The 23,798-nt window shown below is 40.2% G+C and overlaps 1 protein-coding gene and 1 non-coding gene across 3 annotated transcripts; both read right to left on the bottom strand.

Annotated features, from left to right (window-relative positions):
• Window positions 1–7,266: 7,266 nt before the first annotated feature.
• On the bottom strand, window positions 7,267–23,753 carry MED21 (mediator complex subunit 21). Of its 2 annotated transcripts, none has more exons than XM_059682435.1 (4): window positions 23,659–23,753; window positions 20,464–20,578; window positions 19,559–19,659; window positions 7,267–8,010 (listed from the first exon to the last, which is right to left on the bottom strand). In XM_059682435.1, the coding sequence occupies exons 1-4, from the start codon at window positions 23,698–23,700 to the stop codon at window positions 7,759–7,761; spliced, it is 510 nt and encodes a 169-aa protein (XP_059538418.1). In that variant the 5' UTR covers window positions 23,701–23,753; the 3' UTR covers window positions 7,267–7,758. The 2 variants fall into 2 exon arrangements, with proteins under 2 accessions (XP_059538418.1, XP_059538419.1); XM_059682436.1 differs by lacking the exon at window positions 7,267–8,010 and adding an exon at window positions 16,882–18,307 and having other exon boundaries at window positions 23,659–23,749.
• Window positions 9,125–9,231, bottom strand: LOC132228864 (U6 spliceosomal RNA). Its single transcript, XR_009451475.1, has one exon. It is a non-coding gene; the product is annotated as a U6 spliceosomal RNA (small nuclear RNA).
• Window positions 23,754–23,798: the final 45 nt, after the last annotated feature.

The raw sequence follows: 23,798 nt of genomic DNA, 5'->3' as shown, positions 1-23,798 counted from the left end.
GTGCTAATCTAGCCTTTGCCTGAGGCTATCCGGCAAATGCCTCTGTGCAGGGCTTGGGCGGGGCGGGTCGCACAGGATCAACAGGGTGGGCCGGAGAGAGCAGTTATGGCGGCTCTCAGTCCTGTCCCCAGGGGCTCTGCCTCTCTGAGTCCCAGCACCCTGCTGCAAAGCTCGGAGAGAAAGCTGCACTCGCTCTGACGGAAGCCAGACAGTCCCGCTTCTCCCGTTTGAGTCTGGGTCCCTAAAGACTCGCCCGGATCTGGAGCTCAGAGTCTGCGACTCCCTCCCGATTGAAAACGCCAACCGCGCCCTCCGCCGCCAGCCCGCTCTGCGCACTCCGCACCTCAGAATTTGACTTCAGCACTGCGCCTCCTCTGAGTGTCCGTATGCGTTTCTCTTTCCTCCTAGTTGTAGGACTTCCACTCAGCCAGCGTTCCTGGGGTTCTGGGTGATGTCCGTTCCGTGTTTTAGTTTCACTTTTGAAGTAGTTGTTCAAAGCAGCAAACTCCGGCGTTAACCTATACCGCCATCTTGGTTCTCCTCTATATATTTTTTAAAAGTCTCAGCTCAAACACCACAGATAGGTCTTCCCAGACAACTTACCTGAGATTTCCCACCTCTCCTCACTGTCCCTCCCCACCAGTCTGTATCCCACCACTCTTTTATATTGTCTTCTCAGCTGCAGAAATGGTCCCTGTGCTACTTTCCCTGCCCGGTGATGCAGCTGCTTGGGGCCGTTGCTCCAAGGCCCTGGGCCCGGCAGAGCACACACACTGGGCCCAGTAGTGTTGAGGGCCCGAGGGGAGCCCCTGGTGGCCCTGTTTCTAGCCTTCATAGTTGTCAGGAAACTGACACCTGTGCCCTTTCAGGGGGAATGTGCAGCGATCTAGTGTCATCTGCTTGGGCGTTCCCTGCCCCAAGGAACCCCGACTCATTCCTCACTCCAGCCCTGAAAGAAACAGGGTGGGTTTTCCTCTCTCCTCCCCCAACCCCAGCCCCAGACTTTTATGCTACAGTTTCATTCATGATTGTGATTTCTCCATGGGATTTTTTTTTCCCCTTTGGTGACATTTCTATCATGGAAATGGGAAGATTTCAGAGTGCTCTGTAAAGATCTCAATTGTCTCTGACGTGTGTGAAGGAGATTGTACATTGCCTGATATCTCTTTATCAATGAGAAATGTCACTAGCATTTAAGCATTCTTTGCTTATCCGCCTGAGTTTAGTTTTTACTTTGTTTTACATTTTGTTTGGGGACTTGGGGCAAGCTATTTAATAGAGTTTTGCAACAGAGTATCTGAGACATGGAGTGGTGATGTGACTTAAGTCACATGGCTTGTAAGGGGGATAGCGAGGGTTCAAACCCAGAGTCTATGCTCTAAACCATTTTGTCATGTCTTCCAAATAGAAGAGAGTTGTTCAAAGTTAATGCATCAATAGTCTTTCTTTTCTTTTTTTTTTTTTGAAGATTTATTTTTTATTTTTATTTTTATATATATATTTTTACTGATTTCAGAGAGGAAGGAAGGAAGAGGGAGAGAGAGATAGAAACATCCATAATGAGAGAGAATCATGGATCGGCTGCCTCCCGCAGGCCCCCCTCTGGGGATCAAGCCTGCAACCTGGGCATATGCCCTGACCGGGGATCGAACCGGTGACTTCCTGGTTCCTAAGTTGACGCTCAACCGCTGAGCCACACCCGGCTGGGCAATGCATCAATAGTCTTTCAACCAAGAAGTTCTTACAGCAATATTCAGGAGACTACATCGTGAGTTCTGCGGCTATAATCAGGAGGCTATATACTAAGAGTCTGCCTTTCCTAAACTCAGCTTATGCCTCCTGAGCCTAAAGCCAATGCTTCTGTTATCCTCAGTGGCTGCATCTAATTTCCAGCAAAATCATGAGAGTCCCATTCAATGCTGAGTCACCATAGAAGGCCTGGGTTCTGGGTAGTGTGCTTTAGTTGGCAACTATTCATTTGTTTTCATTTAACCAAACTGAAAGAAGAAAATAAAAAAAAACGCTGACATTGAATTTGCATCTCAAAAATGAAAAAGCTTTCCTGAATTCCTATGTATCAACCATTGTTGGAAAGAATAAGTACGGATGAAGGGAATTAAATTTAATCCCTCTGGTAAATAAAGAGAACCTCAGCCAGGGTGAGGGAGCAATCTCTTCCGGCACCTCTCTGTGCTTAGGCAGGATGGGGATTTACTGTTCTGTTTTGTGTTCTTTGTTGAAGCATTTAGAATAAGCCACTGTCCGAGAGAGCACAGTATGCCAGGATGGAACTTAACCCTTTTAATATTTCAGTCCATATTCAATCTTTGTTGGATGTTTCCCTTTGGAAAAGACTTGTTTTTAATAAGCTATTTCTTTACTGTGAGTTGAGAACAATAATATCAAGATCATAGATATGACCAGTATGTCTAAGGATTTTCTGAAATTTTAAACTCTGGCAGAAAAATATTTGTAACTTAAGAAAAAATCTTCCAATATTAGCCAATCCTGGGTCTGAAAAATATATATGATCATTGTAAATAGTCTGGATAACTACAAGAAAGTGTTTCACTTTAACTGTCAGCAGGGTTATGTGACTTATATGGGTCGTCTATATCGTCAAAATGTTTCTTTTTTTAAAATATGTTTTTATTGATTTTTTTATGGAGAGGAAGGGAGAGGGATAGAGTTAGAAACATCGATCAGCCGCCCCCTACACACACCCTACTGGGGATGTGCCCGAAACCAAGGTACATGCATTGACTGGAATCGAACCTGGGACCCTTCAGTCCGCAGGCCAACGCTCTATCCACTGAGCCAAACGGGTCAGGACTCAAAATGATTCTTGCCAAAATAAAACAAGATAAAATATGAGCCCTGGGCCACATGCTTGCTCAGTGGTCAGAGCATCAGCCTGTGCACCTGAGGGTCATGTGCTCAATTCCAGTCAAGGACATGTACCTGGGTTGCAGGTTCGATCCCTGTCCTGGGTCAAAGTGCATGTGGAAGACAACCAATCGATGTTTCTCTCTCTTCCTCTCTGTCTCTCCCCCTCTCCCCCTCCCCCTCCCTTTTACTCTCTCTAAAAAATTCAATGGAAAAAATAGCCTCATTTCTCAGATGAGGATTGGGGGAAAAAAAAAGATAAACGAAACCATAGCCCTGGCCAGGTGGTTTAGTTGGTTGGAGTGTCGGCCCATACACCAAAAGGTTGCAGTTTTGATTTACAGTCAGGGCACATACCTGTAGTACACTCAGTTAGGGTTCCATCCCTGGTCAGGGCGATTATGGGAGGCAACCAGCAGCCAGCCAATAGATGTTCTTCTCTCTCTCTCTCTCTCTCTCTCTCTCTCTCTCTCTCTCAAAATCAATAAACATATGTCCTCAGGTGAGGACAGGAAACCATAACAGACCTTAACCACAAGAGGAAAGAATAAAGAGAAAAAATGGAACCACTAATTGTTGTATCTGCCCTACCTATCACTGTTTGACATCAGCATTTCTCCTTGTACCTATGCCCTTAAACAATCTTAGTAGGGTAAATGTACCATGCTGTCTTATCTTTCTTTTTGAGATAGCAGTTATCAAAAATTTTGGTCCCAAGACCTCTTATACTCTTAAAAATTATCAAAGAATTTTGGTCATGTGGATTATACCTATTAAAATTAAGATATTGTTAAGGTATTAATTTATTTAAAAATAATAATGAAACCATTACATATAAGTATAAATAATATAGACTTTATGAAAATTTTGTTTTTCAAAACAAAAAACAGTGAGAACAGAAAGATTTTACAAATGCTGAATTGTCATATCTGCTTCTGTGTGCAATCTTTAGATGTTGTTTTGGTTGAAGTATGTGAAAAAACTCTGGATATGCAGTTTAAACAGGGAGGAGTATTTTACTAGCCTTTCAGATAATTGTGGATATTCTTCTTTGATATTGCATTAAGATTCAGCACGTGGCAGTATATAAAAGATTAGTTGCAATGCAAAATCAAAAATCATTACCAGTAAACTTTCTTACTGTATTATATTAACATCAATTGCATTTGAATGGATACTTTACCTGTGAATTATTTTGTAACATCAAGCATTGGTCATTTTGGGGGTGGGGGGATGGTTTGCTGAGCTATTCAGATCTCCCATATGTTGATCTGTTTCATTAAACAATATTTTTAAAATCACAATTATTAATATCATTACTGAACTCATCAAAAAGTTATCAGAAGAGTCTTTAAATATTGGGAAGATATCAAGCTCATGTGAAAGGTACAAGTTTTCCAAAATTATAATTTTTACTTGAACCAAATTTTATGTCATTGGCAACAAATATTATCATTTGTATTCCTTGAAGTGACAGGATTTCTTGGTTCACTTTGGGACAATATCTCTTAATATACCTAAGTATGAATAACTAGTGTATCTCTCAGTTTTAGTAAATGCTATTCCCTGAAAAAAGCTGCTAGTTCACCTCACAACTCAAAAAATTGTCTAAGTTCTTTTTCCTTGACAGAGCCATTGTACATGGATATGTAGAAGAAGTCATATCTACTTATATGAAAACCCTGGGTGTAACATCATAGCCAGAACTGAGACCAACCAGAAGGAAGTCAGTCCTGCATGGGTCGCCTTGGAAACAGCTGTGCCCTCCCCCAGCTGTTTCCTGGAGGGTGAGGTTTCAGGCAGGAACCTGGCCTCAGGGCAAGGTTTAAGGCAGGAACCCGCCCTCAGAGCAGGGCATGGAAGTGAAATGATTTGTAATGGATCTATTATTGAAGCTACCTTTGGAAATATTATATCTATAGATCAGTGGTTCTCAAGCTTGGCTGCACATTAGAATCACCTGGGAATCTTTTCAAAATCCTGATTTATGGGCCTCATCCTCCGCAAATTCTGTTTCTTTGTTACTAATGTTGTGGCCCCACCCCATAACAAAGAAACAATTTCTGGAGGATGAGGCCCAGGAATCAGTATTTTAAAAAGATTCCCAGGTGATTCTAATGTGCAGCCAAGCTTGAGAACCACTGCTATAGATAATATTAAAAATATACTTAAACATGCAATTCTTTGTCCAAAAAATGAGCATGTTCAAAAATTAAATGAAGAAATTTTGGATATACTCGATGGAGATTTTCACACATATCTGAGTGATGATTCCATTGATTCCACAGATGATGCTGAAAAGGAAAATTTTCCCATTGAATTTCTTAATAGTATTACTCCTTCAGGAATGCCATGTCACAAATTAAAATTGAAAGTGGGTGCAATCATCATGCTATTGAGAAATCTCAATAGTAAATGGGGTCTTTGTAATGGTACCAGATTTATTATCAAAAGATTACGACCTAACATTATCGAAGCTGAAGTATTAACAGGATCTGCAGAGGGAGAGGTTGTTCTGATTCCAAGAATTAATTTGTCTCCATCTGACATTGGCCTCCCATTTAAATTGATTCAACAACGGTTTCCCGTGATGCCAGCATTTGTGATGACTATTAATAAATCACAAGGACAAACTCTAGACAAAGTAGGCATATTCCTACATGAACCTGTTTTTGCACATGGTCAGTTATATGTTGCTTTCTCTCGAGTTTGAAGAGCATGTGATGTTACAGTTAAAGTTCTAAATACTTCATCACAAGGGAAATTAGTCAAGCACTCTGAAAGTGTTTTCACTCTTAATGTGGTGTACAGGAAGATATTAGAATAAGTTTAATCACTTTATCAGTCATTGTTTGCATCACTGTTGTTTTTATATCATGTTTTTGTTGTTTTTATATCATGTTTTTGTTGTTTTCATATCATGTTTTTGTTGTTTTTATATCATGCCTCTGTTGTTGTTATATCCTTTGTTACTGTTTATTTATTAATACATGTATATATTATTTTCATATACATTTTACTAATTTCCTTTCATCTCTCACACTTCTATTATAGAGAAAGGGCAAATAGCAATATTAAAATATCTTTGCTAATTAATTACCTTTTAAAAAATATATATATTTTATTGATTTTTTACAGAGAGGAAGGGAGAGGGATAGAGAGTTAGAAACATCGATGAGAAAGAAACATCAATCAGCTGCCTCCTACACACTCCCCACTGGGGATGTGCCCACAACCAAGGTACATGCCCTTGATCAGAATCGAACCTGGGATCCTTGAGTCCACAGGCCAATGCTCTATCCACTGAGCCAAACCAGTTAGGGCAATTAATTCCCTTTTAATGTGCACAAATTTTGTGCACCGGGCTACTAGTCTATATATATATATATATATATATATATATGCCTAAGCGACAGTTCAATCAATAGCTATGACACGCAATGACCACCAGGGGGCAGATGCTCAACACACAGGCATGGAAACGTGGAACAGACTGAAGAATCTCAGAGGGAAGGGGGGTGGGGGGGAGAGCGGGAAGAAATTAACCAAGGTTCTTATATGCATACTAGAGGCCCAGTGCACGGATTCGTGCACCGGTGGGGTCCCTCGGCCTTGCCTGCGGGGATCAGGCCGAAACCAGCAGTCCGATATCCCCCAAGGGATCCCAGATTGTGAGAGGGCGCAGGCCAGGCTGAGAGACCCCACTGGTGCACGAATCCGTGTACCTGGCCTCTAGTAGAATAATAAAAAGATGTATACAAGGGTCAGGATTTAATAAAATTAATTTTTACTGCTTCATCAAGGGAATCCTTAAATGAAATTATTTGTTTTTGTTTGTTCCTGTGCATGTATGACAGTAAAGTCTGTGATGACTAGCTTGAATGCAGTGCCTTGATTTATGCTAAGGATCCAGCAGTTTCCCCAACATTGCTTTTGCCTCATCAGTACAAATGCCAACACAGTGAAAAGGGTAAGTAATGTCTTAGCTGTATTAGAAAAAGGGTTTTGATGGCACAGGCGCAGGGGTCCACTAAGAATTGATTTCTATAGCACATTAATTCATGGATTAACATGTACCACTTTCTAGTTGTTTTTTTTACTTTGATAGTAGGTAAATAATATTTTGAGTAAATGTTGCCATTGAGATAACCTGGTATTTAATTAAATACAGTATATGGGTTGCTTTGTCATCAGGTAGACCCATGATCCTCAAACTTTTTCATTAGATACTCCATCCAAACAAATGTTGAGGTGATATCCCTGGTATGTATATATTTATTTCTTTATAAACTACATGCGTAGTGCTATATATTTGACACACTATAAGTCATGCCTACAAAGATAGGCATTTTGAAAAGATGAGATCGAAATTAAACAATGTTCTTAAATATAATATTTTATTTTCCTATCAATAAAACATTTCTTTGCCTTCACAGAAAAAAGAATGTTAGTAACAGAAATATAATTGAGTATGTTTGTTTTTATAAAATTTGGTTTGGTACCATGGAGTAAAGTGATATGAAGTTCTGGTTACAAATTTAATTTATTTCAATATTTGGTATTAATGGTTCTCACATCTAAAGAAGAAAATCCTGCAAAAAATTAGCTCTTTTGTCTTGGCCGCCAATGTGCCATCCAGACTGAGGAAGACCCGGAAACTTTGGGGCCCAGGAGCCACAGCCATGGCTGCATCAGCAGCACAATGAGCATTGGGAGGCGGAGGCAATGCCGCTGGCACACGCACACCATCACAGAATCAACTTCGACCAATCTCACCCAGGTTCCTTTGGCAATGCTGGTATGAGGATTATGTCTTCAAGAGGAACCAGAGCTTCTGCCCAACTGTCAACCTTGATAAACTGTGGACCTTGGTCAGGGAGCAGAGACAGGTAATTGCTGCCAAAACCAAAACCAAACAACAGGACTGGTGCTGCTCCTATCATTGACATGGTGCAATGGGGCTACTACAAAGTTCTGAGGAAGGGAGAACTCCCAAAGCAGTCTGCATCGTGAAGGCCAATTCTTCAGCAGGAGCGCTGAGGAGAAGATTAGGGCTGTTGGAGAGGCCTGTGTCCTGGTAGCTTGAAGCCACACAGAGGGAAGTTCATCAAATGCCCACAAGTGCTTTTCAAAAAAAGAATTATGGAGTTAATTGAAGAGTTAGCATCATACAAAATCAGAGTACTAATTTTTCAGTACATCCACCAATTATTTTTAAAAAAATTTAAGTAACAAATATCCATTTTCCCAAATGTCAACAATTGTTCTTGCAAAGTTTTTGCATTTTCATATTTTAAACAAATGGGTTCAAAAGTAACTTTTCAGAAGATTTAAAAATAGGACAGATAGTTTTTAGAAATATAATAAGTGTTTTGATGGAAGATTTTTAAAGCTGACATACATAATTTTTGGCAGCAAAATCCCATAAGGATGGAAATATGTCCAAACATCTATTGTCAAAATGCCTTACATTAGAGGTGTTTCTTTCAAAATACCTATTTTCTCAGTCATTGTTAAGTGTTCCCTTTCCCTTAAAATGACAAATGTGTTTATTTTGTGTCTTATTTCCATACAATCTCTTAGAGAACAGTTTTGCAGATTCTTTAAAAAGTTAAATATACACCTATCATATGACCCAGCCATTCTACTCCTAGATAGTTACTCAAGAGAAATAAAAGTATATGTTCATATAAACTCTTGTACATAAAAGTAGTTTCATTTGTGTTGGACAAATATTTAAAACAACCTAAATATCCATACAATTAATAAGGGGTAGTCCTCAGACAGGGTAGCATATGCCTACACTATTCTTCACTAACTACACTGCCTGTCCATACAGGCTGCCCTCCAGCTAGGAAGTGGCAGAGTTCTATTGTGTGGCCTATCCAGCACACACACACAGACATATACGAATGTGCACATAAAAGATAACTTACCATCCAGAGAAAGCACTCACTTCCTTGTGGCTCACCCAGTACTTCTCTATGATGAACCTAAACGTCTTATACCAATGGAGTTGTGTCACTGTGCTTTTGTTTTCAGACAAAAATAAACATTTGATCATCAGACTCAAGTTATTGGCCCCAGGACGACACTAGTTCAAATCAGAATCATAATACTAGCTGTAAGTGGACTCCAGGGGAATCTTAACTCCTGGCTGCTGTTACCAAGCTAGCTAATCCCCAGGTACTCTTGGAGTCACAAAACATCCTATCCAACCACTTCTTTTAAAAAAAAAAAAAATATGGAACGCTTCATAAATTTGCATGTTATCCTTGTGCAGGGGCCATGCTAATCTTCTCTTTATCATTCCAATTTTAGTATATGTGCTGTCAAAGCGAGCACCCAACTACTTCTTTTTTAAAAAATATATATATATGTATATATTTTTATTGACTTTTTACAGAGAGGAAGGGAGAGGGATAGAGAGTTAGAAACATCGATGAGAGAGAAACATCAACCAGCTGCCTCCTGCACACCCCCTACCGGGGATGTGCCCGAAACCAAGGTACATGCCCTTGGCCTGAATCAAACCTGGGACCCTTCAGTCCACAGGCCGATGCTCTATCCACTGAGCCAAACCGGTTAAGGCCAACCACTTCCTAAATAGAACTAAAGTTCAGGGTCAAACTGCCCTCTTGTGGTAAAACACTGATATCTGTTTGGTCTCGGAAGTCACAACCAGCGGCATCAGTGCCTTAAGGGAGTTTTCCCACCACTATCTGAGGCCTTCCTTGGGCAACCAGGGGGGAAAAGATAACCCTAAAGAAGCAGGGGCAAGGATGAGGAGCAGGGGCACAGCAGCGAGCAGATCATCTTTGAAGTTCTAGTTACTGTTGAACTGTTCAGAAGGAATACAAGGGAGAGTGCGGGTTAGTCCTGTGGAGGAAGATCTCCCAGCAATATCTACAATGGGTACTAGCAAGCCAGTTCTGCTAAATTCAAACAGATAAAACAATATCTGATGCTGCTTACAAATGTGCTGCCTTATGCCTTATAGAAACTGTGATTTTAAACATAGTTTGCATTGAATATTAAGTCTTATTAAACGCATACCTCCCAGTTCAAGAAAAAGAATGTTATTATACTGCCTCAAAAGGCCCTGGGTGCTCTTCCCTGATGGCATTCCTTTCTCCCCACCAGAGGAAATCACTACCCTGAAATTTGTCTGTGGAATCTCCCTGCTCTTCTCTAAGTTATTTGAACATGTATGTACAGGCCTGCCCCACATGCAGCCCTGGTGGAGAATATGTGGAAGGCCAGGGGCCACACAGCCAAGTGCATAACATGTATCAAGCTAGCATGTTAATGGGTTTTTTTGTTTTTGTTTTTTTAAATATATTTTATTGATTTTTTGCGGAGAGGAAGGGAGAGGGATAGAGGGTTAGAAACATCGATGAGAGAGAAACATCGATCAGCTGCCTCCTGCACATCTCCCCACTGGGGATGTGCCCGCAACCAAGGTACATGCCCTTGACCGGAATCGAACCCGGGACCCTTGAGTCCACAGGCCGATGCTCTATCCACTGAGCCAAACCGGTCAGGGCGTTAATGGGTTTTTTTAAGTATGCTTTGTCCTCCTGTCTTGAAAAGTGAGCCTTCCTAAAGATGTGGAAGGCCAGTCAAATATTCCTGATTACCAAAGAGGTGGAGCATTTTTGCATCGTTATTGGCAATTCCTCTACTGTGGAATGATGAAGTATTTTGTGATTTTTTCTTTTATTTTTTAAATTGCATTACTGTTTTTCCTTTTTATTGAATTTATTAGGGTACCACTGGTTAAATAGTTAGTTTTCAGGTGCACAATCCCACAACACTGTATACACTGTATTGTGTGTTCACCACTCCAAAGTCAAGTCCCCATCCATTGCCATTTATCCCCACTATACCCTTCACCTCCACCCACCTGCCCCCCTCTCCACCACAATCACCTCACTGTTGTCCATGTCCATGAGTGTTTTTTTTCTTTTTTGATCAATCCCTCTGCCCTCCCCCAGCCACCCAACACCCCAACTCATGTGATTTTTCTAATGGATTGTCTTTTCCTTATTGATTCATCGGAGGGTTTTACATTTCCAGATAGTAACCCTTTGTCCAATTGCAAGTATTGCAAATGCCTGCTCCCAGGTTGAGCTTGCATTTCCACTCTTTTGGAGTACTTTAAAATTTTACTGATTTCAGAGAGGAAGGGAGAGGGAGAGGGAGAGAGAGAAACATCAATGATGAGAGAGAATCATAGATTGGTGGCTTTCTGCATGCCCCCTACTGGGGATCAAGCCTGCAACCGGAGTATGTGCCCTTCACCAGAATCAAACCCTAGACCCTTCATTCTGCAGGTTGCTGCTCTATCCACTGAGCAAACCAGCCAGGGCTGGTTTTAATTCAGTTGAGTCTATTAACTTTTTTTCAATTAGTATGTGTAAAAGTTTGAAACCATGTCTAACACATATTGTTTATTGTAACTTATTTTCCTTTATGATGTGAACTTTTTGCATCTATTTAATGGACAGAGACTTGACTTGGAATAGTGAACACTCAATACAGCATACATATGATATGTTGTGGAATTGTGCACCTGCAACCTGTATAATTTTAACAAGTGTCACCCCAATAGATTTAAAAAATACATAAAATTAAAAAATATTTTCCTACCCCAAAGTCATATTTTCCTGTCTTCAAAAACATTTTTTACATTTGCCCTTTACATATAAGTTTTTAATCTACCCGGCACAGATTGTGTGTGTGTGTGTGTGTGTGTGTGTGTGTGTGTGTGTGTGTAATGGCTTTATTGAGATACAATTCACATACCATAAAATTCATCCTTTTAAAGTACACAATTCAGTGTTTTAGTATATTCACAGTTGTTCACCCCCATCTTATTCCAGAACATTTTTATTACCCCCCCCAAAAGAAACTCCACAGGCGTTGACTTTAATAATGGCATGTATATAACCAATAACCAATGTCCCAGCACCAATTCTATTCTCGTCCATCCTCAATGATTTGCAACAGCATCTGTCACAAATCAAGTTTTTCTATCTCTACAATTTCTGTTAGATCTCTATTCTCTTCCATTGGTCTATTTGTTTATTCCTGTACTGATATGTGCTATCTTAATTACTATTAAAGGCAAGCTCTATCATTCTATCTTTCCTCAGAAGTATCTTGGTTTCTATCGAAACTTAGTACTTCTGTATAAATTTTAGAAATAACTTGCCAATTTCCATAGAAATCCCATTTGGGCCCTAACCGGTTTGGCTCAGTGGATAGAGTGTCGGCCTGCGGACTAAAGGGTCCCAGGTTCGATTCTGGTCAAGGGCATGATGTACCTTGGTTGCGGGCACATGCCCAGTAGGGAGTGTGCAGGAGGCAGCTGATTGATGTTTCTCTCTTATTGATGTTTCTAACTCTCTATCCCTCTCCCTTCCTCTCTGTAAAAAAATCAATAAAATATATATATATTTTTCAAAGAAATCCTATTTGGAAACTTAGTTAAAATTATGTTAAATCTATGCACCTATTGAGGAAAATTGACACATTTTAAAATATTGACTCTTCTTCCCATAAAATGGCTATAACTTGCTAATAATTTTTGCATGTCCATGAGTGAAATTGTCATCTTTATTTTTGTACTGTCAGATTTTGATAATGAGTTTTATCTGTTTTGTGTAAAATTGGAATTTTTTCTGAAAGTTTGGTAAAACTACTAAACTGATCTAGGTTTGGCACTTTATTTGGGGAGAAGAATTTTCACTATTGGTTGAATTTCCTTAAAGGTGAAAGAAGGATCATGATTTACATATATTCTTGATCCTATTTGCTCTTTCTAGAAATACCTATATCCTTTTGACCAAAATTTTCAAATATTGGGAAGAAGTTTATTTTAAAATCAATGCATATGACATTTTAATTCTTCATATTGTTTATTTATGCCATCTTTCTTTTATGCTTGATCAAGCTTGTCTAAGTGGTCAATTTTATTACTCATTTTGAATCCCCAACTTCAGGCTTTCCTAATTCTCTCACAGTAAGGTTTTCTTCTTAATTTCTTCTGTTAGCTTTATTATTTCCTTCCTTCCTTCTTTCTTTCAGTTGAAATTTTAAATTTTCAGCTTCATTTTTTCTAATGTAAACAAGAAAATACTTGCATTATCTGCTCTGCTGTGTTAGCGCAATGCCAGAAGTTTCTATATAGTTTGTTTTCATTAAGTTCCGAATTATACCCATTATGATTTCCCTTTGATCCCTGAATTGTTCTAAAGTGTTGGGTTTGTAATATTCACCTTTATTAATTTTATCCTGGATGTGCACACAAGATGTTCTGAATCAGAGATCGATTTCCTATTACTTCAAGTAAATTCCTCTGCCCTCTTTGGTCCAGCCTTAGCCCTGTGGCTATGTGATGTGTCATGGGATTTTTTTCCTATACAAGTGAGGAAAGTATCAAGTGAAAACAAATCCAGATGTAGGTATGAGAAGACTATTAGAGAAACTACTGCAATAGGGAGAAAGGACTGTTGAAATAGGGGCAGGAAGACTATAGTAATAGAAAGAGTGCTCTGATCATAAGATTTGCAAGCATCTCAAATTTCAAAGATGAGGTGGAAAGAGACTTTTTTAAAATCCTTACCCGAGGACATGTTTTTCATTAATTCCAGAGAGAGAGGGAGGGAGAGGGAGAATATTACCAAGAGAGAGAAACATCAGTTGGTTGTCTCCCATAAGCTCCCCAACTGGGAACCAACCTGTGACCCTTTGGTGCACAAGACAACGCTCTCACCAGCAGAACCATACCAGCCAGGGTGGGATATTTTTAAATAGGAAGAAGTAAACAAGGCTAGAAAAATCTGGGTGTGAAGATGAGCAGATGACCTAATGGGACAAATGATCAGGGAATGTCTTTTTATTTGTGGTCAATTTTCAGGAGGGGTCATTAAGGGGGAACTATTCCACATTCCAGTACAAGGATCTATGGGGAAGAAGCCTAAAGTTTTGTCAAGTTAGAGGACATTTTATCTAAACTGGTCTGTGGGACAGATAAATTATTTATAAGACCAAGAGTGGGAATTGGAGGGTCTGGGGTCTGTAAACAAAGGGGTAATGCACAGATATTTCAGTCACAGAGGGAAAAGTAGTTGTTTGCCATACAGTAGGTTGGAGGGTTTAACTGTCTTAGTTTTCCAGGAACACAGGGTTCAAGTAAGTTGTCAGTGGCCAGGCACCCCATAGGCAATGGACAGGGAGATGGGTAGGGGATTGTTTTACGTCACACTACTACCTCTCAACATTATGTCCTGAGTGGGAATGTCCTCGCTGCCATTTGTGTGGGGGAGAATTACAATTGTACAGGATGTCTATCCCAATAATATAGTCACAGTAGAAGCCATGGCCACAGTGCATCAGAAAAGCCTCAAGGGCCTGGCCAAAATGTTGTATTTATCTCCCTCCCTCCCTCGTCACTTTGCCCAGATCTCAAGTTCAACTCAGGTGCCCCTTCCCCCCATTGGACCAAGTATAATAGTAACTTAGGTACCTACATCCAACAAAGCCATAAAGGTTTGCACCCCTGGTTTCCCTGAGGGCTCCACGAAGTTCCAACAGGGCACAGGGTCTGTGGTCCTTTGGGAAGACAGAGACGATGGCCCCACCTCTAAGATTTCCCTCCTTCACACCCTTGCAGAACATTTGGTCCTGTCCAAAGGTCCACAGACACCTGGTCTACGCCAAAAGTTCTTTGACATATGGTCGTGTCCAAACTGTCCACGGCGATATTTGGTCCCCGCCAATCCATCTACCTAATGGCATGTGCCATTACTAGCTTCTGAAGCAAGAAAAGCTATTCTTGGCAAAGCAGACACCACACAATTATTGGATCAATAAAACAATGGTATTTTTAATATATTAATCCTGTAAACCAAAAGTACAAATAACTGTTATGGGCTATTTAAACCCAGGGAACTTTTCTAAGCATGGATGTTTTGGACAGGCCCAAATATCAAGGATCATTCAGCACAGACCAAATATGCTCATGGATGTTCTGAATGATACCAAACATCAAGGGACTATTGGCCTGGGTCAAATGTCTCTGTGGGTCTTTTGGGCAGGACCAAATGTCTATTAATTTTTTCTTTTTAATCCTCACCCAAGGATATTTTCTACTGATTTTATTTATTTTTAAATGTATTTTTGCCAGAAGCCGGCCCATCCTTGCTGCTTGACACAGTTGCTGCAGGGAAGAAACATCTGCACAACATATGTTTCAAGGGACCTGGCGTATATGGCATACTGTTCTTAATATGTTTGCTCCCTTTCTTGGCGCTATGTGTTTTAATCAAGGTCACCTCTCCAAGAAAGGTTGTTTCCCGAGGTACGGATATTTCCCTGAAGTTAGGGAGGGAATAAAACCCCTTAACTAAGTGCCAGGCGGTAGTTAATCACTTTAACTACAATCATGCTTAAGCTATAAAATCTTTACTCCCTGGAATGGATATAAGAAACGCCCTAACCTTTGGAATAGAAATTGATAGGATTAAAATCAACTGGTATAAATATAGATGTAACAAGACAATAAAACACAGAACCTGGCTGGAGATCCTGGCTAGAACCAGGCAAGAGAATCCAACCATGCTGATCAACTGAACGCTGCCTTGAGTCCTTCCTTCTTCGCCGACTCCGTCCATACCTTTGGGAACCCCTGGACCTGCTGGGGCTGGACCCCAACATATTTTTTTTTAAATATATTTTTATTGATTTGAGAGAGGAAGGGAGAGGGAAAGGGAAACCCCACTGGGAATCGAGCCCACAACCTGGACACTTGCCCCTGACCAGAATCAAACCTGGGACTCTTCAGTCCACAGGCCAACGCTCTATCCACTGAGTCAGACCAGCTGGGACTAAATATGTTTTTATTGATAGAGATAGATACAGTGATGAGAAAGGAACATCAACATTGATTGGCTACCTCTGCACATCCCCCACTGGGGATCAAGCCACCACCCCAGGCACACACCCTGATTAGGAATCAAACCGGTGACCTCCTGGTGTATAGGTCAACACTCAACCACTGAGCCACACTGTCCAGGCTTTTCTACTGATTTTAGAGAAAAGGAGAGGGAGAAAAAACATTGATATGAGAGAGAAACATCAATCAGTTGCCTCCCATACACATCCCAACTGGGGATCGAACCCACAACTGAGGTATGTGTCCTGACTGGGAATCAAACCCCCAAACTTTTGGTGTATGGGACCATGCTCTAACCAACTGAGCTACCCAGCCTGTCTACTAATTCTTAAACCAATTTAGATCTGGGTTAAAGGGAAGGGAGAGATAGATGAGGGGATGAAAGATAAGAACATTCAGTTTTTGGTCTTCCCAAAGCTGTTTTCTAGGCAGCGAGATCATCATTGCCTATACATCTATTTTAGCTTTGAGAATCTCCTGATCCAATAAACATGTCTACAAAACTATGGATATGAGAAGCTATTGTATATAACCTTTATGGATTTTGTTCTATATTACCTGAAACTGGGGGAACAATATCAAATATAAAGTTTCTTTCAGGTAGGGGTAATATTTTAACAGTAGTCAACCTACAGCTTTAGGCTACAACTTTTCCTACTGTCTCTTGGGGCTAATTGTATTGATAGGGTTCGGTATTTTGAAGATTACTTTCTTTTGTGGTTCTATATATATATATATATATATTTTATTGATTTTTCACAGAGAAGAAGGGAGAGAGATAGAGAGTTAGAAACATCGATGAGAGAGAAACATCGATCAGCTGCCCCCTGCACACCTCCCACTGGGGATGTGCCCGCAACCCAGGTACATGCCCTTGACCGGAATCGAACCTGGGGCCCTTCAGTCCGCAGGCTGACGCTCTATCCACTGAGCCAAACCGGCTTCGGCTCTTTTGTGGTTCTTTATCATCTAGAAATCTCATGCCAGTGTTTAAAAATAAAATGCATTTTAAGTGATGTCAGAGAAAAGCCATACAGTTTAAATATCTATTAGTATAGACAACATTTAACATAATTTTAAAAGTTAATGATTCTATAAATTACATTAAAGACATTAAAAGTTCCTCTAAGCAGCATTTTTCAAGAACTGTGGCAGAGCTTGATTATGATGAGAATAACAGAGAGACTCTCTGACTATTGTTCTTGCTCTTTCTTAAACTCTGGATAAGTAACGGATTACAGGAAATGTAGCTCAGGATATCCTAAAAAATGCAGCCTCGGGAGATAGAAACAGTTAAATTTTATCTTCAGCTTTCTATGGAGAGAATCAGTAGATTCAAGGATATCCAAGAGCTGGATGAGTAATCATACTTAATAATGCTGACACAAATGTTAGCAATAACAAACTAAAGTGCAATAGAGAAAGTCATATTGAAGTAACTGATGGAGTGGAAGTATGTTCTGGTTAGATTACAATGCAGCAATAAAGGTTGAGAATTTACCAAGATCAGAAGACAGAACCTTCAGATAAATACAAAGAATAGGAATTAATCAATGACTCAGGAAACATACTTCACTGCTGAAATTAAGGGGAAGAATGAAAAGAAGCAGGTGAAAAGTTATAGGAAAAAAGTAGTTCAGAATGAAGAAAAATTTTCACAATAGCATGGGAATTCCATAGAGAAACAAGTACGATCTACTAGAGTGGGTATGAGGTTCTGGAAAAAGAGGAAAGTTTCCATAAAAGTGACCTAATCTCTTGTTCAGCCACACTAATTCTGTGTTTCTTAAAAGCTACAGGGTTTCAAACGTTCCTTGCTCAAGCTCCAAATTTCTACAATGCGACCTCTAAAGGGGCAGAAGGAAACCAACCTAAATTGAAATATCCCGTATTCTGCACTTACCACCTCTCCTCTGGCTTGAGGGATGTTTTTATTTGTAAAAAGACTGTAGAATGATAAAAATAAAGATAGACATTATGTCACAACAGAATTTTATAGCACAGTTGTTTAATTAAATTATAATCATTAATGCAATAGCTGCCTCAATTTCATTCAGATAATAAAAAATGATATAATGATGGTTTAAAGCTGATTCAATCACAATTTTACAAGCTAATTTATCAAGAGTGAAAATAGAAGACTATTAAAAGTAGCGAAAAAGATAACATATTATAGTGCTTAATGTTTCTGTAACTGTTGGCAAGGCCTACATCTAAATCTGATACAGAATTCTTTATGGCATTGAAACAGTTCTTTTCTCAGCCACATGCTATGTATGGGCACTATGAGTCTGGAAGAGACTGGCTGTGGGTACCACTTCTTGTCTTCAGCTGTGACTGCGCAATGTCAGCAAGTGCACTTTGTATCTTTTCTAGAAGCATGTCCCCTCGGTAAACAACATCCTCCAGACATGTAGCAGCCTCGTGGTTTTCTTCTTCTAGCTTATACAAGCTTGCAGCCTTTATAAGACACAAATTTAAAAATCTTTTGAGAAATGAAAAACTTGGAGATTAATAAGAGCTGAGAAAGAAAGAAACTGCGGAAGTATTTACTTTTAAATCTGAATGACTATGCAGGCATAGTGAGGGAGCTTTCAGTGGCAAAAATTCTAAAATCAGGGAACTATTAAGTTTCCCAGCCCTAGCCGGTTTGGCTCAGTGGATAGAACGTCAGCCAGCAGACTGAGAGGTCCCAGGTTCGATTCTGGTCAAAGGCACATGCCTGGGTTGCAGGCTCGATTCCCAGTGGAGGGGGAGGGGGGAGCAGGAAGCAGTCAATCAATGATTCTCTCTCATCATTGATGTTTCTCTCTCTCTCCCTCTCTGAAATCAATAAAAATGTATTTTTTTTAAAAAGTTGCCCTTGTGTGAATTATTTAAAATAATAAATTTTAATTAGAGATCTCTGGATGTCTATATATGACTCCTTCCACACTGCTTTTGGACACTACTATTCTACTCCACATCCAGAATGCCATCCTCCTCTCATTCTTTGCTAGGTAAAGAGCCAAACTGAGAAAAATTGGAAGAGTCCTTATAACTCAAAATTGGAAAACTATATATACACCAGAGGCCCAGTGCATGAAATTTGTGCACGGGTAAGGTCCCTAGGCCTGGCCAGTGATCACGGCTGATCTGCGGGGCAATAGTGGGAGCCCCCGATGGCACCACCTTGGCCAGCCTGGCACCACCTGCCACTGGTTGCCTCCCTCTGTGGGGCGACCAGGGGGCCCCTGTTGGCACCCACCTTGGCTGGCCTGGGGCCTGAAGGCTGGGGGCTGCTCCTGTGTTGAGCATCTTCCCCCCGGTGGTCAGTACACATCATGGCGACCGGTTGTTCTCCCATTCGGTCGATTTGCATATTGGGCTTTTATTATATAGGCTATTCAGTGCAGTCTTTAACAGACTACACTAATCCACAATGAATGAAACTCCCACTTTAAAATTCAATCTTAAACTTTAAATATTACAACAAACAGTATTAACACTTTGCGGTCCAATGTTATTTTTGGAATTCAAACAGTCTGGTCCAAATTAATCGCTGGGATTGAATGTTGAACTTTTTAATGTTCTTATTGCTCGACGTTGGACCTGCTCCTAGTGCCTGGTCTGTCGAGTCAGCCTCGAGGTTGGACCGAAAAGGGTTAAATCTATCTCCTTTAATTCAAAATTCCCTATTAGCAAAGTACTCAAAGGAAAAGAGATTTTTACCTGTAAAGCAGCTGTAGATTCTTCACTTGGCAAGGAATCTATCAAAACATCAATGTCTTTTGCTGTTCGTGCAATCAATGCAGCAAAAAGCTGGGCATATTCTAGAAAAAAACACTACTACTTTAGGGTACTAGAGAAACTTAAGTTTTCAGAAACAGAAACTAAACATTAAGTTAATGAAACCAGAAAACTTAATATATAACTTTTCTATACTAGGCTTCTAATGATTAATGTGTAATTTTAACACATCAAACCTAATACATGTTAAGAATTACCCTTTAATACTAACTCAAATTGGGAATTAACCATAAGATAGATCCCTTCTTAGGGCAATATAATGGTCACTTGAATAAAAAAATCTATAAGTGGGATGCCTTCTTTATTAAGATCCCAGAAGTGCCCTTGCCAGTTTGGCTCAATGGTTGGAGCACTGGCCCCCCTAGACTGAAGGGTTCAGGGTTCAATTCCAGTCAAGGGCATGTACCTTGGTTGCAAACATGATCCTGTCTCTGGTTAGGGTGCGTGCAGGAGCAAAACAATTGATGTGTCTCTCCCCCTCCCTTCTACTCTCTCTAAATTCTTCAGGTGAGGATTAACAAAAATACAAACAAACAAAAATAAAGTTGATTTCTAAAAAAAAAAATCCCAGAAGTAAAATTCAGTTCAATTCCTACAATTTTTCCTCTAAAGGAATAACAATCTGTTATTTGACATAAACAGAACTATGACATGTTATGTCAAATTGATTATAACAAACTAATTTACTTTATGACAAAGCTAACAATATTCTCACACAACAATATTTTTGAAAGCTACAAATAAGCCACATTTCTCAATAAATCTAATTTTAAAAGATTACAAGTAATATGAGAATCAAACTAAGAGAAGCCAAGAAAACGATTTACCTTCTGTAGGATTCGCTGGCTGATCTTTGTTAATTGCTGTCTGAATATTACTAAAAGAGGCCGGAGGACCACACTGCTGCAACACTCCAATGGCATTACAAAACTGATCTGCAAGCTTGAAGCCAAAGGAAACATGTCAAAGTTAGAAAGGATTTTACTGGTAATGCAACAACAATAAGTTTCTATAATAATGACCTCCGAGCAAGAGAATAAAACAGAAAAAAGTAATTTTGGATAAAATTAACAGCGATTAAATGTTCTGACCATTCAAAGAAATTATGTTTGGTAGCAATCTACTTGAAAGAATTAAAAAGAAATACAAAATAATTTTTCTTTTCTTCCCAAGGTAATAAAATGATAAGAGAAATACATGCCAATACTTGTTGCAAGCACAAGTAACGACTTTTGGGGGGTAGGAGTGGAAAAAAGCAAATTTGACTGGCTAATATCTAAGTATAGCTCCAAGGTAAATAAAATAGTATGTGCAACTCATGTACAAGTATTGATCCTTTTTTTGAGATCAGCGTAGTTACAAGTCTAAAGAAATAGTGGGAGAAAGATAGTACCTAAATATTTAGAAATGTTTTTCTTCATGACTTGAGTTTTCAAACTCCTGGTGCTCTAAAACTATTCCATAAGCAGTTTTGAAGATCTAGAATACTAATTCTTTACCAGCTCCAAACTCCCTGCCTCCCCGCCAACTTCTATTAATAGTCCTGACCTCTCAAATCTCAATTCCTTATTTTCAATCTGTGAATAAGCATTTCCACTAAATTTCTCTGCCATTATTTGAATGACAGAACTCAATGTAATTTGTTTCCTTTAACATCTAATTTGTATTGAGATTCTCCTAGTCAACCAGTACAACTTCAGGCTCTTACTTCCCTTTCATCTTCAACTCCTGCTAATACTACAAATTTTGCCCTTTTCTCCTATCATCACTGCTGCTCTGTTAGTTCAGCCAGTTACCTCACATCAGGATTGTTATAATAGCCTCCTTACTGTTTTCTAGTTCACTATGTTATTCTACCCTGCTTAAGCATTTTGAGCTCACCCAGCATGGCCTTCAAGGTGAATCTCCAATTCTTCAGGCTGTTTCACAGCTTTCAATAATCCAAGTCAACTCTACTTCATCATTTTCTACTGCTCCTTCATATATACCTGGCTAGTGATAAGCTAATTCCTGACTACACTGCTTTTGCTCACATCTTACAAATGTAATGGAGCAGTCGTAAGTGCTCAGAAACTGTACAAACATGGATTCTAATTCTGGTTCTAGTAACTTGGATAGGGTTGTGTTTTTTTTAATTTTTAAATCGGGAACATTCTCACATTACAGCATTGTTATGAGGAATAGAGAAAACACAGAAAATATTCAACACAGTGGCTATCTGCTCTGTGCTTCAAAAGCTCTCAAGATCTATTTACTCAACAAATATTATCAAAAATCAATTTTATGACATGTACTGTATATGTATAAACATTACAGAGATACAGAGAACTAGACAGTTTCTACCCTTACAGAGTTCTTAGAGTGTAAAACAAATGTTATCCTTGTGGGATTATGAATGAATTTCTGAAATACTGTTAACATTTTTATAAAATTATGTAGACATAAAACTCATTAAAAAACAAAAATATTTTAATAATTTTACAAATAATTACAATTCAGATAAACGCTAAGAAGATTCCCTCTATTTTAGGGAATTTACTCTATATTCCAATTTACTTCGGCACTTACAGCTAAAACACCTGATTCACTGTACCTCCCTAACCACATACTGCTTTTGCATTATTTAAAATGTCTCCTGAGTATATGACATCTTTCTAATCAGACTGTAAACTCCTTAAGGAGCATCTCTCTGTAAACATGACATGTGCTTATATATACTGTAGGCACTCAATACTAGTAAACCTAGAGGTTTTCCCCCAAAATCCAATCACCAGCATGCCAACCCTGGCCTTAAGGCCATATTAACTTTGTTTTCACTCTCCTTCTGGCTACAAGACAGGTATGAATATGGAGCATTTCCCTAAATATCATTTCTATCCAACAGCATCACTCCGACTGGATTTTGTAAAACCTCAAAGGAGTATCTTCCTGAGGGAGGCTGTCTGGCAACCCAGGGAAGTCGCCACTAGGTAGAATTTATCTTGGTGAATTCATCAACATTTAGGGGCTGGTCCTCTCTCTCGGCCTTGAAAGGTCGTCTTTTATACACACACGGGGTAGGTCAGTTTCTCACAAGCAGACGCACTCCTCAAGTGTACAAAAACTGATGCAACCACACTTTGTGGCAGCCTGCGTGAAAACACTGGCAAGGGGCCAGGCACTCAGCTTTTCTAATCAACATATTCTCTCTTTTCAAGGGCATCTTACCCGGGACATCAAAGTAGAAACAGAATGACAATGAGAAACAGAACTATCAATAGAAAACTATTAACTATTAATGGTAATAAGTACACGAATCCTGTGGTTTGCAGATATGCTCCACGTGGGCCTACCAGGAACAACAATCAGGAGGAGGAAAGTAGGGGGACGGGGGCTACTTACAAGTTAAGATACGCCCTTCAATAGGAGGTAGGCTTTTGGGGAGAAACTAAACAAGACTTAAATGAATGGAAATATACGAGGATTAGAAAACTCACTACCATTGAGATGTCACTTTCCCCCAAAACTGTTTTATGCTGGGGAGTGGCCAAGACATGGGGCGAGATCCTTGGCCAACTGGGAGGAAACAAAACTTCTCACCTCGCCATCACTCCCGCGCCAACACGAAAGCTTTGGCAAAGGATACACTCGGCCAACGACCATTGATCCAATCACCAAAGCACCGGTTCTCCCCCGCGGGTTAAACCTGATTAGAGGGGAAGCGCGGCCGCCACTTCTCCCCGCCTCCCAAACGGGAAGAGATCCTATCAGCATCCCTGACAAAACAGCTGTTCCCGGAGGACGGGGCAGGACCGGGAGGTCTGAGAGGCCGGGCACAGAGACGCTCCCTTCCCCGCGGAAAGAGGCCGCGCCGCGCCCTCCGCCCCGCAGGCAGCCGGCCCCAGCCCCCCCGCCCGGCCGCCTTTTGCAGACGCCGTTTCGGTCCGCCCTCCACTCCCGGGTGTCGCGTCTCGAGCCCCTTTTCCTCCCTCGCTTTACCGAGAAAAGGGGAAGACGGAGACTAATCGAGTGGAATTGCTCACCGAATTCACAGCGTCCTGCAGCTGCGTGAGCCGGTCCGCCATGTTTCTCTCCTGAATGAAAGGACGCTGGGGCTGCTGGTACGCGATTGGGCAGCGCTAGGGTGCGTCGTGGCCAATCACAGGGCCGCGTTCTCGGGAGG

Source organism: Myotis daubentonii, chromosome 2 (assembly GCF_963259705.1).
Source record: "Myotis daubentonii chromosome 2, mMyoDau2.1, whole genome shotgun sequence".
In the NCBI taxonomy this organism is placed as follows: Eukaryota; Metazoa; Chordata; class Mammalia; order Chiroptera; family Vespertilionidae; genus Myotis; species Myotis daubentonii.
The sequence above is the reverse complement of the archived record's forward strand: the minus strand, read 5'-3'. Positions and strand labels throughout refer to the sequence as shown.